Source organism: Larimichthys crocea, chromosome XXII, assembly GCF_000972845.2.
Source record: "Larimichthys crocea isolate SSNF chromosome XXII, L_crocea_2.0, whole genome shotgun sequence".
NCBI classification, from domain to species: domain Eukaryota; kingdom Metazoa; phylum Chordata; class Actinopteri; family Sciaenidae; genus Larimichthys; species Larimichthys crocea.
Genome location: NC_040032.1, coordinates 6,612,790 through 6,628,019, shown reverse-complemented (window position 1 = coordinate 6,628,019; position 15,230 = coordinate 6,612,790). Strand labels below are relative to the sequence as shown.

General features: G+C 42.3%; 1 protein-coding gene and 1 long non-coding RNA gene across 4 annotated transcripts in view; one reads left to right on the top strand and one right to left on the bottom strand.

Annotated features, from left to right (window-relative positions):
- Positions 1 to 72: 72 nt before the first annotated feature.
- On the bottom strand, positions 73 to 10,451 carry paxbp1 (PAX3 and PAX7 binding protein 1). The gene is made up of 18 exons (XM_010737016.3): positions 9,955 to 10,451; positions 9,611 to 9,733; positions 9,100 to 9,312; positions 8,672 to 8,893; positions 8,475 to 8,575; positions 7,913 to 8,136; positions 7,369 to 7,558; positions 6,181 to 6,304; positions 5,422 to 5,524; positions 5,108 to 5,223; positions 4,776 to 4,975; positions 4,526 to 4,673; positions 4,292 to 4,413; positions 4,113 to 4,189; positions 3,963 to 4,029; positions 2,438 to 2,584; positions 815 to 969; positions 73 to 580 (listed from the first exon to the last, which is right to left on the bottom strand). Exons 1-18 carry the CDS (start codon positions 10,286 to 10,288, stop codon positions 460 to 462), a joined length of 2,787 nt encoding a protein of 928 aa, XP_010735318.2. The 5' UTR covers positions 10,289 to 10,451; the 3' UTR covers positions 73 to 459.
- The window catches only part of LOC113744328 (uncharacterized), an 18,416-nt gene continuing 12,873 nt past the window's right edge, over positions 9,688 to 15,230 (top strand). For all 3 annotated transcript variants that reach the window (XR_003461447.1, XR_003461448.1, XR_003461446.1), the window contains exon 1: positions 9,688 to 9,800. This is a non-coding gene — a long non-coding RNA (uncharacterized LOC113744328). The remainder of the gene's footprint in view (positions 9,801 to 15,230) is intronic.

Sequence of the window (15,230 nt, the reverse complement as noted above, 5' to 3'; positions counted from 1 at the left end):
GTTGGTCGTCAGGGTGCAGTTTTTATCTTTTGGCACATACGGGAAAGCAGAGTCCTCGAGAGAAATGAGCAGTTTTTTTTACAGATATCCAGGTTAAAACAGACAGTGTCAGTGTAGAGATCACACGTTTTGCACACAGATGCCAGTAATCCAACAATTCACTCAATAAATTATACATTTAAATTGTTGCCAACACATGTAACGGAGTGGTTGTTTTGAGCTGACAATACAAGGCCTCGTTTTCAGCATCAGTCCTGTGTATGAGCACACTGTTCTATACATTATTCACAATATTTACACTTTTCTTTTTTTACCTTCACTTTTCAGAAAAAAGGTAACAAATGTTGAGTTTTATTCACCACACCTTTTTTCCGGGATTCAAACTTAGTGATCCGGCGGCTTCAAATGTGCCGAGCGTAACGAAAGGTGAATTAAAAAGTTGCCGTTGCCGTGTCCTCCTCAAGACTTGGCTTCTAAAAGCGGCTTGATGTCTTTGATGCCAAGCTCTGCTGCCACGGTGATGATGTGGTCCAGGGCGTTCATGTGGCCCAGCATCCTCACAACCTCTTTGATTTGATCCCTGTTGACAGATATGTATTCAGTTAGAAGCAGTATGAAACCACCATATCACAACATCAGTTAATCATGTACGAACACTAGTTATTAAACTGTTGTTTGTATGTAGTTTGACAGCCCTGACATGTTCTCCATCTTAAAGCAGCTTCCATAATATTCCAGCAGAGGGAGCCATTACTAAACTCAGGCTCCCTGATCAGGACAAAGTGTGTGTGCAGTTATACATGCAGAGCCTTACTTGGCAGTGCGCCGTTCCACATCAGGCGCGCCAAAACTGCTGCGGTGCAATGAGTTGGCCAGGTGGGTGAGGTAGCGGCAGAACGGCTCCAACTGAGGCAACGTCTGTTGGCCCTTCAGCCCGGAGAACCAGTGCACCGGTATACACTCCACCACCTGAGAGAGGACGAGGAGGAGTCAGTTCACACAAAGCTGATCAACAAAAACGGCAGAACAAACACGGGAACGGGGGAAGTGGAATGTAGCCAATCACAGTGACCTGAGTATGATAAAATATAAGCGCCTCTCAAAGTGTCAGAGCCCAGAGGAGCCAGTTTCCAAAAAAACTGGCTGTATTTTTAGACATTACATAAGGAAGATGTCTCCAGAATGATTTTGAAACTGAGAAATAAAAATGTCTAAACGCAGTTTGAAAACTTTTATTACAAGTCATAATTTTCTCAGACAAAACCTGTGAACTTGATGAATTCAAATTCTCCCTTCATTACACTAAGTGTGTGTATTTACCAGAAAGAGCTACTTCTGAAGTTGCGATGACTGCAACACTGTGGAGCGAACGGATGAATTCACACGCCAAACACTTAAAAAAGTGCAGACTGCTTCATCTAATGAACTGTCCCTCGTGCAATCTGTGACACTTTTTCAAACCGTAATTAAAATTTAGACGCTTCATATCTACTGACCTGACCAAAAGTTGAGGGATTAAGAACATAAATTCAATATTTGCTAAAAAGAATTCACAGTTTATGATTTAGTACTACGGGGAGCAGATTATTCAAATGAAACCTGCTTGTAACGATGTTCTCTGTTAACAGAGTGAGACCACTAAACAAATAGAGTGATGGGTAAACAAACATCTGTTGTTCTCATGGTTGTAAATATGGAAATTTATTCCTCTTCCCTTATTACGTGATGTCTACATCTGAGCCGGAGCAGGATGTGTCAGGTTTTATGATGAGATGAGTATTTACATTTGCCATAAAGTTTTTTTCCTCAACACATGGATAACACAGAAACTGTATAGTTACTTTGTACACAGAGTGAAATATGACAAGGTGTGAAGTTGACTGTTCTAGTGTTAGTACTAGAATTCTTTTTTTGATATGATGTGTTTAAAACGATATGATCTGTTAATTACAGATTCAACTGTATCTAAAGCACACAGCTCTGCTGCAGAAACAGACATCATCTGTGTTACACTGACACGCACAGACACAACGCTGTCCATTTTATGAGCATGAATTTCAGCATGTACTAAAATAAATTTATAAAACCAGTACAGTTACACCATCATTCTGTGGGGAACACTGCAGCCAGTCTTCAATACGTGTTCAGTGTTTGCAGGTTATATGTTTAAAAGTAGAAAGGTGCGTCCTATTTTGCTTCTATGCTTGCTATCTATTGTGCTTCTGTGTGGATGTTACATGAGAGGTGCCAGTTCACCTCCTGGTCACTGAGCAAGGTACCCAACACCTAACTGCTAACATGTATAGCTGCCGTTCACTCCACCAGTTTTAGAAATGTATCATTTCAATTAATCCAAACTAGCTCCATTCACACACGAAGCATGACACTGCAAAACGATTGGTGTGTGTGTATGCGTGCGTGTGTGTGTGTGTCCTACCTTATGGCACTTTGGAATATTGTCCTCCCCGGTATCTGTGGTCTGCAGTGCAGAGAGGATGTATCTATTCAGAGTGCTGTCCAGAGCCAGATCCCTCAGACAGGAATTGGACAAGATCCCTTCCCACTGCAGGATGTTTCCCAGCAGCTATTCACAGAGGGAACAAGAGTTAGCCTGTACTCACACAGACAAGGACAGCAACACAACAGCATAATCATATGTATCCAAGTAGTTCTGTTAGCTGTACGCCTCAGCTGGATTGACGAAACGAGACAAGACAACAGCTTTCTTGGTGACTTATTTTCTACAACTTGTCAAGTATGAACTATTCAAACTGTACAAATCATCTGTTTCTTATGTGTGATGTGAACTCCAACAATTCATCTGAAGATAACTATAGTGGGTGAATGGATCAATTACCGTATTTTCTGGACTATAGAACACACCTGAATATAAGCCACACCCACAAGTTAAAAAAAAAAAAAAGTACATATATAAGGCGCACTGGACTATAAACCGCTGATATCCAGGTTGAGAAATTAGATATTTACCGGATACACAGAAAGATTTTGTACTGTAAATGTTTACTTATATACCTGAACTGATTGTTTCCGAACAGTGCCTGTAACACGGCAGCAAAAGTGCTCACCATGGATTCATTAACACCAAGCTTACATGCAGCAGCTCCATTTCCTTCCTGGATATCCAGATTGACGGCCTTCAACTTAAAAGCTGCATCATACGAACTTCTTCGTGTGCTTTCCATGACCAGGGGGTGAGGGTGTGAAAATAATTCGCTGTTACTAATTCGTCGTGCGTGTTGTTATAAAAAATAGGGTTACACTGCTATTTAGATGTGTGTTAACTTATACGATGTTTGTTCCTATTTATTACATGTCTTGAGGGCACTTCCCTTCATTGCTGTTTTACTGAAACTGGTAAAGTTCAGGTTAATGTATAAATAGAGGGATTCCAGAACAAAATGAGGCCCAGGGACAGGTCAGAGAGGTGACATTTAGGTTGGGGACATACTGGCTACTGATTAGGGGATATGTTGAAGAAAGCTGTTTAGATGCGTTATATGCAAATTGTCTGTTGACAATTTACAGGAATTGAGACAGCCCATCTTCAGGAAAATGTATAAGAACCAACTGTCAGAGCTCCTCAGAAAGCCCTTTTCTCTGTAACCCCTTTACTGTGTTGCACTGTGAAACGCTTCTCTTGTACAAGAACAATAAATTCAACTTAAACTTTGATGCTTTGAATCCGATCCTCCTTATTTAAGGGTTTTTCTTTAAAATTCCCGTAACACATGTTGCATGTGCTAAATAAAAAGCGTGTTCTTCTTTGCACTGACTTCCCCTGTCTGTCTCGTTTTTGCACTTCCTGTTAGAGTGCCCTGTGGCGGCTGAAGAAAAATCAATAGAAAAGCAGCATCTTTGTATAAGCTGCATGGTTCAAAGCGTGGAAAAAAAGCGGCTTATAGTCCAGAAAATACGGTAATTTAAAAGAAATTCTGTCTTACCTTCACACAGGACCAGAACTGCCTTTGGTAGAACAAGTACGGGCCGCTGTTCTTGTTCTCCAACACACTGAAAGCAAAAACACACTTTTAATCAGTCATCAAGTTTCATAAATATAAAGTGGACTCCTACACTAACACTGTGTGGCATACATTTTGGGGTAGAGTGGGAGGAAGACATCTTCATCCAGAGTCCGCCTGGTCCTTAAGACTATCATTTTCAAGAGTTCCTGACAGAGGGAAAAAAAGGAAGATGACAAGAATTGTGTTATCTCTTACTCTGCGGATGAAGTACATTATGTTTACACAGGTAGGAGGAGAACTGACTGTACCTGTGTGTATCTGTTGTCTCCATGCAGCACAGTGGGGTAACCTTTCATTAGTCTGTGAATGAAGCCCACCAGACTGGCTGTCTGACTGCTTGACAGCGGATCCCACACTTGCTCTGCCAACACTGACACACACACAAACAGATATAAATACACACGACATATTTTGCACTGGCCTGCATTCTTATGGTCGAGCAAATCGGAGTGTGTTCCACGGAGCTGTGCGGGTTTCTCTACCTGTCAGTTTGGAAAGGATGACCTTCTCGACGATAGCAGGCAGCAGGCTGATGTCTCCATCTCCCTTCTGCAGGGTGCTGTGCTCCTCGAAGCCGTAAAACAACAGCGACTCGAACCACAGCATGTACTCAAAGTTTTCACACTGTCCCTGGAGCAAGAAAACAAATAAAGACAAATGGATTTCAGAATTAGAAAAAATGTTACACTATCAACTAAAAACAGTCACATGTACATGTGTCTTATGTCTTACCTGAAGAGGGTTCCACGTTATCAGCTGCAGACGGACTAAAGGGTTAAAGAGTCTGGGCAGACAGAGGCCTATGTAAGCATCTCTGTAGCAGTCGGCGTACTCTCTCCTCCACACTTCAAAGTGTGATTTGATGCAGTCCAGGGAATGAAAATCCTCCACCACGTCTTCAAATACTTTCTTACATTCTCTGATGATGCGATCTGGAACCAAAGGATTTATTTAGGCGTGAGCTGCAGAACGTCTGACGCAAGTCTGGTTAAATCACATTTAAACCACACGTGTGCCAGCTCTCCTCATTTACGGTCAGTGCTGTGGTTTCAGCAGCAGTTTACCTCTCTCCATGTTGAAGCTGGTGATGTCAGTAGATGTTTCCTCGTCGTCGGATGATAAGCCTTCGTTATGCTCAGCCCTCTTTCCGTTCTGTTCTCGAGCTTGTCGCCGGCGGGTTCTACGCCCACCCACAATCACAAAAGGCAGACAATTAAAACCGACAACGAATTAGTGATGACAGTATCAAGACTGGCATTTATATGACTAAACATAAAAGCTCTTCCTGACAAAGCTACGTGGTGATCTGAGCAACAACTGGCTGTATACTTGTGACTGAAAGTGTAAAAAGGTTTTCGGCATTTCGTGCGTGTCATACCGTCGCGCCTCTCTCTCTGCTATCCTCCTCTGACGACTGTGCTCTTGGTATGCTGCACGGTCTCGACCAAATGAGTCTAGATTAGGAGCCATGACAGCTTTATCTGCAAGAGACAGGAGCCATATTAGAACCGGTGATGAAAAGGTGAGACAACCCATAACCTCATTCTTATTCTGAGTACTCAATATCCCACACAACATAAAGATTCATTAGATGAGGTACGCAAGAGGCCAAAGGGCCGTTTTAAAACTATCAAATTATAATTTAATATTGACCTAATCTAAGTACCACCAGCAGTAAAACATCATATGTGAAACAAATAATTATGGTATTGGTCATTCTCTAGTCACTTACCTGGCTGCAACTTCCTACATGTCACAGTGAGAGCGACACATGACAAGTCGCTAACAGATTTTAGCATTACTCAGTGACTCATTGTTTGAGCTGAGTTTCAACCACCCAGCTGTCTGAGTCCCGGCCATAAAAGAGAAGCTCAAACAGCTCCTCGAATAAAACAAAATAAAACATGTAGCAACGTGCTCACTCAATCAAAAATCACACAGCAATCACCCTTAATCGCACTCATGAGGGAAACATAACAGGGGTAGTGGGAGTTAAGAATGTGAACAGCACACACACACACACACACACACACGCACACACACACACACACACACACACACACACACACACTCTCTCATACAGAGAACTAACGAGGTCTGTTCAAATAAATCATAAAAACCTTCAAGATGGACTGACTTGAAAGGCTTGCAAACTCCGACGATTCATCTTTAATATCATCCTGTCTTCTCTGGACAAGTCGTGAGGCCCGTTGCCTTAGTAACTGGTGCATGGCAGCCTCCAGCTCCAGGACAGCAGGCACCTGAAAGATATTATGCCTTCTGTGACCTCTGACCCAAACAAAAGCCGGGCTCCGAGTCACAGGGACGTCTTGCTGGAGGGACAAGAGGAGCATGATGGACAACACAACACTGGAACCTAAATATCACTAGTGTCAGGTAAAAACCTCATCTCTATGTGTCACATTTCCATGAAGGAAAGCCTGAACGCTATGAGCTTCAACCAGTGGTTGAAGCTTTAAATATCGGCAGTTAAAGTTGAATATATCTTGTGAAGTAAACAATCTGAGTTAAAGGTTTTCACCCAACACTGACAACATACAGTTCCAGTCTTGACATTTACATTCTATTAAAAGGACTCCATGCTAAGTCATGCTAATAACGGCTGTTTTAGTGTCCCATTTCCATCACAATGTTCTGTGCACTGAGGGTTAAAACAGACATTAGTGTGGGTGAGGGAACGCATGGTATTGGCAGCTGGCAGGCCACGTCCCCCTTTGTTCCATGTAGTTGCTGCTCTGCTCTGCTCTGCAGGATCAAGACTGAATTACTCTGTTTTAACATGCATTCAGTAAGCAGCTATAAAAATATATAGTTTGTGTCAGACACATCATTTCTGTATGTTTCAACAAACTGGACATATCGTCTTTGTTACGCCACTATGTTGGGTTCTCTTAAAACAACTTGCTTATCGTATGAGTAATGTTTCCAATGAATTAACTCTGTTTAAGTAGCTGGAAATATTTCAACGCAGAGTATTCTCATACAAAAACCATTTGCAGAAGTACATGGCTGAGACAATACGAATCAGAGTCACACTTCTCTCTAAAACGAGCGCAGTTGTTAAGCAACTGGGAAATTCATAGAGCTCCAAATGACCAATTTGCAGTCACAGTGGCTTGTCAACACTGTTAAGTGTTAATAACAGTGTTTTAAAAAATGACTAATGACTAAAACAAAACAATGGAAATAGGCACTTCATGACTCAATTCATGTCTCATTCCTAAACTCCACATTAAGTGGCCAGTGATCACACAGACACAAAACAGAAAACAACTAATCGGACAGCAGATAAATTCTCCCTTACCTTTTCACTGAAACACTCAAGCAAGTCTCCAACATACCCTCGCATCTCTTGCAAGAATTTATATTGATCTGCATTGTCATTGGACGAGCCCTCCAGCTGCTGTATGGTGCTCTCGGAGGCAGCTAGGTCTTCTTCGATCTGTTTGTAGCGCTTGGCGTTTGCGTTGTGGCTGGCGTGCATTTGGCCGAGCCTGCAGACACACGACACGCAGAGACAGCGAGGATGACAGAGTTAGACGGAGCTCAGGACAGACGAAACTCTAAATCTCAATCACCTGACATGCACTAAGCTGAAAATGGCTTTAGAGTGCACAATCAAATAAAGGCGACGTGGTGAAAACTTCTTAACAGAAGACACTGAGATAAAGTAATGCACTGGGGTTGTGATTAGGAGGACTAATGTAACCCAGCTCCAGGACCCCAGGCTGCCTCTCTGGCCCGTGATCTGTGAGTAGCTTTGCTCGGTCGTCAGGACTACACAGAAATGGGTGCAGCTGAGCTGAAGACTCATATTAGGCGTTGCTGCAGCCTTCCACTGGACCTACCTATCCTGCAGGCGTTTCTTTACCAGATCAATGGATACCGGGGTTAGATCGCTAATGGGGGCCCCGTAGTGAACAGAACCGTTGTCTGCCCGGCCGGCAGGTTTGCTGGTCTGTGGGGTCACGGTGCTGTAGGTGAACGGCATGCTGTAGGAGGAGCCGTAGGGCTGGCTCTCGTAGCTGTTCTGGTAGTAGACCGTGTTGTCTTCTGGCTGGTTGCTTTGGACCTGGTCAGAAACAAACAAGAAATGTTTTATACTGCTAAGACTAAAAGAACTGAAAAAAAAAAAAAAAAACCTCATGATATAAACCAAAATATTTGGCATTTTTGCTTGGTAAACAATTACTGAATTATTAATTATTAAAATAACCATTTAATGAACTATTCACCTCAGAAGTGTACTTCATACTAATTATAACAATCTGTCACAATTATATTAAACTTTTTATGAAATAACAGAACAGCACCGCAGGATGAAATAATGAGAGAAGAACATACATCATCATCATCTATTGTTAGAATACAGAGACGCTGAATGTTTTACAGACACTGAGTACATCTTACCTGGGGTATGCTGATTCCTTTCCTGATCTGCTCCTGCTCCCACCGGCTCACCTCCTCATCCTGACCTGTATCCAGTGCCTCATCATCACTCCCCTCAATACCTGTAGCATGCAAAGGGGACATTGGTTTCTTAGAGAAGCCTGAGGGAAAACAGTACATGATCAGTGAACTTGTTAGTGCATCATTTCTTACAGTACCTATCTCCTCGGCTATCTTTTGTCTCTGGCTTTTGTTCTTGACTCCGCTGAAGCGGATCCTCTTCTCTTCCTCGTCTTCGTCGTCGCTGGCATCTTGGTCTTCTCCGATCAGACGTTTCTTAGGAGTCTCCGTCTCTACCAGAGGGGCCTCGCCCCCCAGCTCTCTAGCCAGTTGCCTGCGCTTTCTGGCAGCGTGGATGAACGCGGCATCAGGGATCTCACCTAAAGTGACACAGAAACAGCTCTTGATAGAAGTTCTTGGGTTTCATGTTTGGAGGTATAATGCTGGATGTAATGTGATGAACGCACCTCCGAGGAGGTTTTCAAAGACCAATAGTGGAATGTATAACACTGATTCTAAGATTATCCGCAGAATTTAGTTTAAAAATATTATGTTGAAAACTAAACTGGAGTGTGTTGTATAATACCTGGTCTCAGGCTGCCGAGGGAGGAAAGCGTGTTGAATGTCGCTCCGCTGTTGTTGCTCTTGGAGACTTGACCATGCGCCTGGCCACCGTGACTCCTCGCCTCTTCCTCCTGCTCATCCGTGCTGTCCACCTCCATTTCTTCCTCGCCCTGTTCGCTACCCGCTGTGCTCGTGACTTCCTCTTTGATGGCGAACGCAGGCTGAGGCGGAGCGTCTGGGAAAAACAGGATGCAGAAAAGATGGATGAGATCTCACAGACACTTCTGTTACGTTTACATTATAGCCATGTACTGTCAACACTGTGCGGTGACTGATATTACGCTTCATCATACAGTGCTGGCTCACTCAGACGCAGCAGTAGCACAGATCACAGACCCTGACATCTGATTTCTATGCTCAGGCTTCAACCTGCTAAATCAGGCAGACAGGTCGTATTGCTAAATGTGACAGCAGAGATGACAGCTGGTCTCTCACGTGGACAGCGGGGCTCCTTCTCTCTCTCTCTCTCTCACCTGATTTGATTTCCTGTTTGACGTGTCCGGACTTCTCCAGATCCTCCTTGTATTCCTTCTTCAGCTGTTTGACGATCTTCTTGCTGTGGTTGGACTTCTTCACTCGGAACACCTCGGAGCCTTCTGTGAACAGACAGGTGACACGTGATGCGGCAAAAGTGAGACGAAGGGAACCGAGCACAGCGTGCAGGTGAGCGGACAGTGACGGGAACGGTTCCCGGTCAGGCAGAAACACTCTATAATAACAACTCAGTGCTAAATGCATTTTGCGCATTAACACTTAAGCCTGTCAGGATAATACTCTCTCCTCAGCTAGCCGGCTAGCTCAGTTAGCAGTGGCTTACCTTCATCATCGTCGAAGCTCAGCAGACTGGCTTTGGTGGGTGCACACACCGGAGCTACGTCTTTGACTTTCTTTTCTTTCTTGACAGCTCTCATGCTGTTAACATTAGCCTGAAAGCCGTTGCTATGGTAGCTGTCCGTGCTCATAGGTGCTCCGGTAACGCTGTAACTGGACGTCTCCATGAACGGGATTTCCTCCACCACAGGCCCGAACGACGTCGGCGCCAGCAGCGGCGGCTGCTGCTGCTGCTGCTGCTGCTGCCGACCCTCCTCCGGCTCGTCCTCGTCGGACTCATTCCTCCGTCGAAAGTTAGCTCGTTTCGCCTTTTTGAACATTGTTTGGTCTCCGCTTAAAACGCAGCAGCGTACGCTCAGACGTAGGAATGTTTTTTTTTTAAAACGCAGCTTGGAGCCGAAAGAAATGATCCCCACACTCGGAGTCCGCCATTTTCTGTCAGGTACCGCTGTTCGTCGTCTTCAAACATTGAAGTTGACTACACGCGCTAACGGCACTCTACCGCCCCCGACAGGTCAAAGCCAGCATAGACCAGGAGGCTTCAACCTCGAGCCGGGAACCTTTGGTCCCAGGTCCGTCGAGCAGTGGCGTATCCAGGACATTTTTACCGGGGTGGCCAGGATGGGACACAAAGCTAGTGTGGGGTGGCCATGGCATAGTGGAGTTTAATGCCATGTACGCAGCCGACCACAGTTCAAATCCAAGTCCTTTTCTGCATGGCACATACCCTCTGTCTCCCATAATTTCCTGACTCATAAGTGTTAAATAAAGGTGTCTATTCTGGTTTAAAAATTAAAAAAAAGTCATTATTTAAATTTCATTTCCCATTATCACAGTCCTCACGTATATCTGGTTATTTAGTAAAATGTGTTCAGGATAGGGTACAAATTTTCTAAGAGCCATTTCCTTGTAGTGGATTAAAGTCTTCATCTCTTCACAAATTAGATTAGATTAGAAAAATGTCAACTGCTCCTAACTCATCCTATAGAATAACATTATCAGCCATCAGCTCATCATCTGTGTCACCGACGGATTTCACCAGTTTATCCAGTAGCTGAAGTTCCTTTCACGGACCTGTTCAGCAGCTGCAGCAGTAACATTGTGCATCTCATCGGTCACCCGACACTTGACCTGTCTGGCCATTGGCCAAACGTACGCTGAACAGAGATCAGCTGTCACAGCCTCAGTATGACCATTACTGTGATACTTCAAAATTAAATCTGGCTCTAAATCAGTTGATTGGCGAGACAGGTGCAAAAATGGATGCTGAGGAGTTGAAATGGAGGTTAACCTGTGGTCCTGAATAAAAAATGTTCAAAATTGACTCATTCTTGACTGATATGACATATGTGCACATTTGAAAACGTCGAGCTGCAAACGGGTTCGGGCTCTACAAAGCTGTCAATCAAAACGGGCCGGGCCGGGTCGGGCCTGACTTCTAAGGCCCGTTTTATGCTCTACTTCAACCCTTTTCAACCCAGGACCACTTGGACGAGAGACAAACAGAACAGGGACCCCCCACATGTGTTTCATTGAAAAAAATATTCCACATTTAAGCCTGGCCTATAATAATGTTTATTTACTTTATTCAACTTTTATTTCACCTTATTAACCTATTTATGTCCTGGGTTATTAGTGTGTTTATGATTGATTAATTATTGTTGGTTATCAAATACCAGAGCTGTCCACTGGTTCATGCGTTTGAAGTGCCGTTTGTAGTCCGTTGTTTGTAGTTTCCACCCTCACAGTCACCATTATTTTGATGAAAATCAAATCAAAGTAAATTTTTATGACAAAAAATGGCGGACCCCCTGCAGTACCTCTGCGGACCTCCTAGAGGCCCCGGACCCCTGGTTGAAGACCCCTGGTTTAGACCAATGACAGTTTGTAGTACAGTCGCGGATCAACCATGCACACAGCAATTCATAGAGGAGATGAGGCTCGCTGAAGGGAATTCATTTTTACACAGACTTGCCTTTTTGTGATGTTGTCTATTTTTATTTTTATCTATTTGTTATTTTTTATTTATTTGTATTTTCTCATCTCTTATTAATTGTCCTATCATTTCTTTTATTATCTTTGACAACATGCAGTGTCACATACACTGTTCTTACACTGTGTTGCCTTCTGTTGGGTCTACTGCTCTTTGCAGAGCACTTTGTAAAACTCTTTTTTAAAGGTGCTATATAAATAAGGTTATTATTATTATTGTATTATTAGTTAGATGCAGCATGTAATAAATTAATAAATGCAAAACACAAGCAGAAAATTTATTTTCGAATATCGAATTTATTTCAAATAGGAGGCTTATTATGAAAATTATTTGTGTTTACAACAATTACGTCTTCAGTGTGCTTATGTATATTAATGGATTTTGTATTTAATTTATGAATTGAATTATTGTTTTGTTTTTTGCTTTTTCATTTATAGATTTAAACTACCACATTACTTAAAAACAAACGATGACACCCACTGCAACAATGGACAGTTAATTAATCTTCATATATTTATAAAGTTTACATTTATGTTAATAATAATGTTAACTGGTGCTCATTTGTATGTGGCCAAACGTTAAGCCACTAAAATTGAGTCTGCATTCGTGTCAGAGCTACTGCAATCATTGTGACAAGTCATAACTCTGCCCTAAGAACATATGACAGAATTAAAAAAAACACCTAACTATACCGATGAGCCATCAGAACTCAAGGAAATTACTGATGACTCAACATGTCACAACGTGTAGTAAGAGGCTGACGGTTAAATCGACTGAATATGACAGTTTCCGGTAATGTAATGTCACTGCAATCATTCATCCAAATGGTTGATTTGTGTCTGACAATAACGCTTGTCACGACAGTTTACATTAAATGGCTTTCGACTCTTGGCATCTGTTGTAAACACCCCAAAACACACCCTTTAAGTATTTGCATATGGTGTTGCACCAAATTACACTTGCACAGACATGCAAATGTGGAAAGATGATGGAGTGATGGGCTGCCAGATAGCACCACCCCGGGAGGAGTTAGAGGTTCAGTGATTGTGCTGTGCTTAAAAGTTGATATGGACTGAAGTATAAAGCAAACAGCTTACTAAATTGTGATCACAATTTTGAATTCATACCAAATATTTTTGACAGCAGATATTTTGACATGTCAGTAGGAATAGCACAGGTGTAAATAATGAAATGAATGATCCCTGAATTTCATTCAACTGCTTCAGTTTCACAGTCCTGGTGGTGGTGGCTTGCTGGAATATTTCAATAGAATAGAATCATTAATGTCAGCAGTAACACACACAAGTGTTTTTCAAACTTTCTGCTGTTGAAAATCCCTATTGTGCACAACTCAAAGTCAATTCGAGACACCTGAGAGTTAGTGGCTCGCCGACAGCTGGGTTTGAATGTTTAGTATTTATTCACACAAAGCTTTATTTAAGAATAGACAGAGAGAACAATAGACAAATAAAAATGTAGATAGACAAGCAGAGAGATCAGTTCTTTTCTCACAAATTCCCTTTTGTCAAAAATGTTTTCCTTTCATTTTATCTCACTTCAATTCAAACTTCATTATCTCTGGGCTATTTATATTACCTACATACCTGATACCTTCTGCAATATACCAGTAATCTGAAGAAGATGAGAGACACAGCTCTAAAATGACACCTCATTGCTACAGTATGCATGGTGGCATGTTAAACACATGATGGCAGATGAGAGAGCTGAGAGGAGCATATGTCTCCCCTGATAGGATCGGATAATATGCATTCTGGACTTCGACAATGTTCACTTCCCTTAATAAATGCCAGACATGTGAGCTGCAGTTAGCTGGGGTCATTACAGAGCCATTACTTGACACAGCCTAGTGTACGCTGCGGTAGTGATAATAACTGCTGAAATTAAAGTGTCAGCGCAGATGAAGCTGGAGTGATATGTTGTGATTAATTAACATCAAGATGACCCTTTGCCATTAAAACGATAATTGGAGATAAATATCTTCCCATTAATGACAGCGTTTCAGTTTTAAAGTCCCAGAGCCCCTTTTCTCTCCATTACACATTCATCATTAGAGCAGAAGTCTCATCCTATTGTGATGGAGTAACAAGTGCAAGTATCCTGCAACCAATCAATTGCTACTGAAAAATGTCAAACATTATGATGACATTTTTATTTCAGAAACCTGCTTTTAACATGCAGAAGAGGCTAAAGTATGCTTGGAACAAATTAGGAGTGATGATGAAAAGCCAAGGAATGTACAAGATGTGCTCATTTACCACTAATGTAGATATATAGCTGGGACATCTGCCAAAGTATAATGACCCCTCTAAATTTCATACCAGAGGACTCATATTTTGGAGTACTGGAACAGTTTTAGAGTACAATTTGAAGTAAAGAACATGTCACCATGTCTATGGCAGGCAAGAGTTCACTTAGTAAATTATGACGAGTATAACAGGCTGTTCGTGTGGGGAGTTCTTTTGATCATTTTGATTGCTACTTGGTATGGGAGGACTGCCTTGTCAGGATGACAGCTGAACTTCAGTTGAACTCATCACGCAAAAGGCTCCATGGTCATGTCAGGTGCAGGACAAAACTGTGTAAACTTTGTCTCTCTCTTTGTCAGACTCTGAGCATCTTTGTGTGAGCGAGGACGTCTGCTCTTTCAGCTGAAATACTTGGTATTCTTTGTGTGATATTCTTGTAGAGGAGTACCCAAGGTTGTATGCTCATGTTGTCTTCTTAACCTCATTCTTACTCCATTGAATAAATCAACACCAAGGACAGACTTTTCCAGACACTTTCCACCACTATGAAAAATCAACACTGCTTCCGATGCACCCCATAAAATTTTAATATTTGTACCCGTGTCACCTGAAAGTGCTGAATTATCAGTAACAGTTTGGGCTATCTCATCAGTTGAAACTAGGCTAGGAAAGACAAAAGTACCCTAGCTTTGGTCCCACAAGGACTTGCTTAAAGTTCAAATGGGACACACAAACTTGAATTGGCTGTTCGGTAGATGTAGGTTCAACCAAGCAGGAGCATGAAAATCATCTAAAAACCACTTGGGGGCACTGTAGCCCCTTGTAAGCAAAAGGCTGTGTCTTATTTGTGGCCAAGGTACGTTCATAGTTCAGTCGTGTATAAATGCTAATGAAATACAATGACATTTCCTGATCCACTGAATGTATCTGAAATAAGCCAGCATGAATATAGATGACATCAATACCGCTACTCAAAGGTTCATAAGGCTCATCAAATCACTC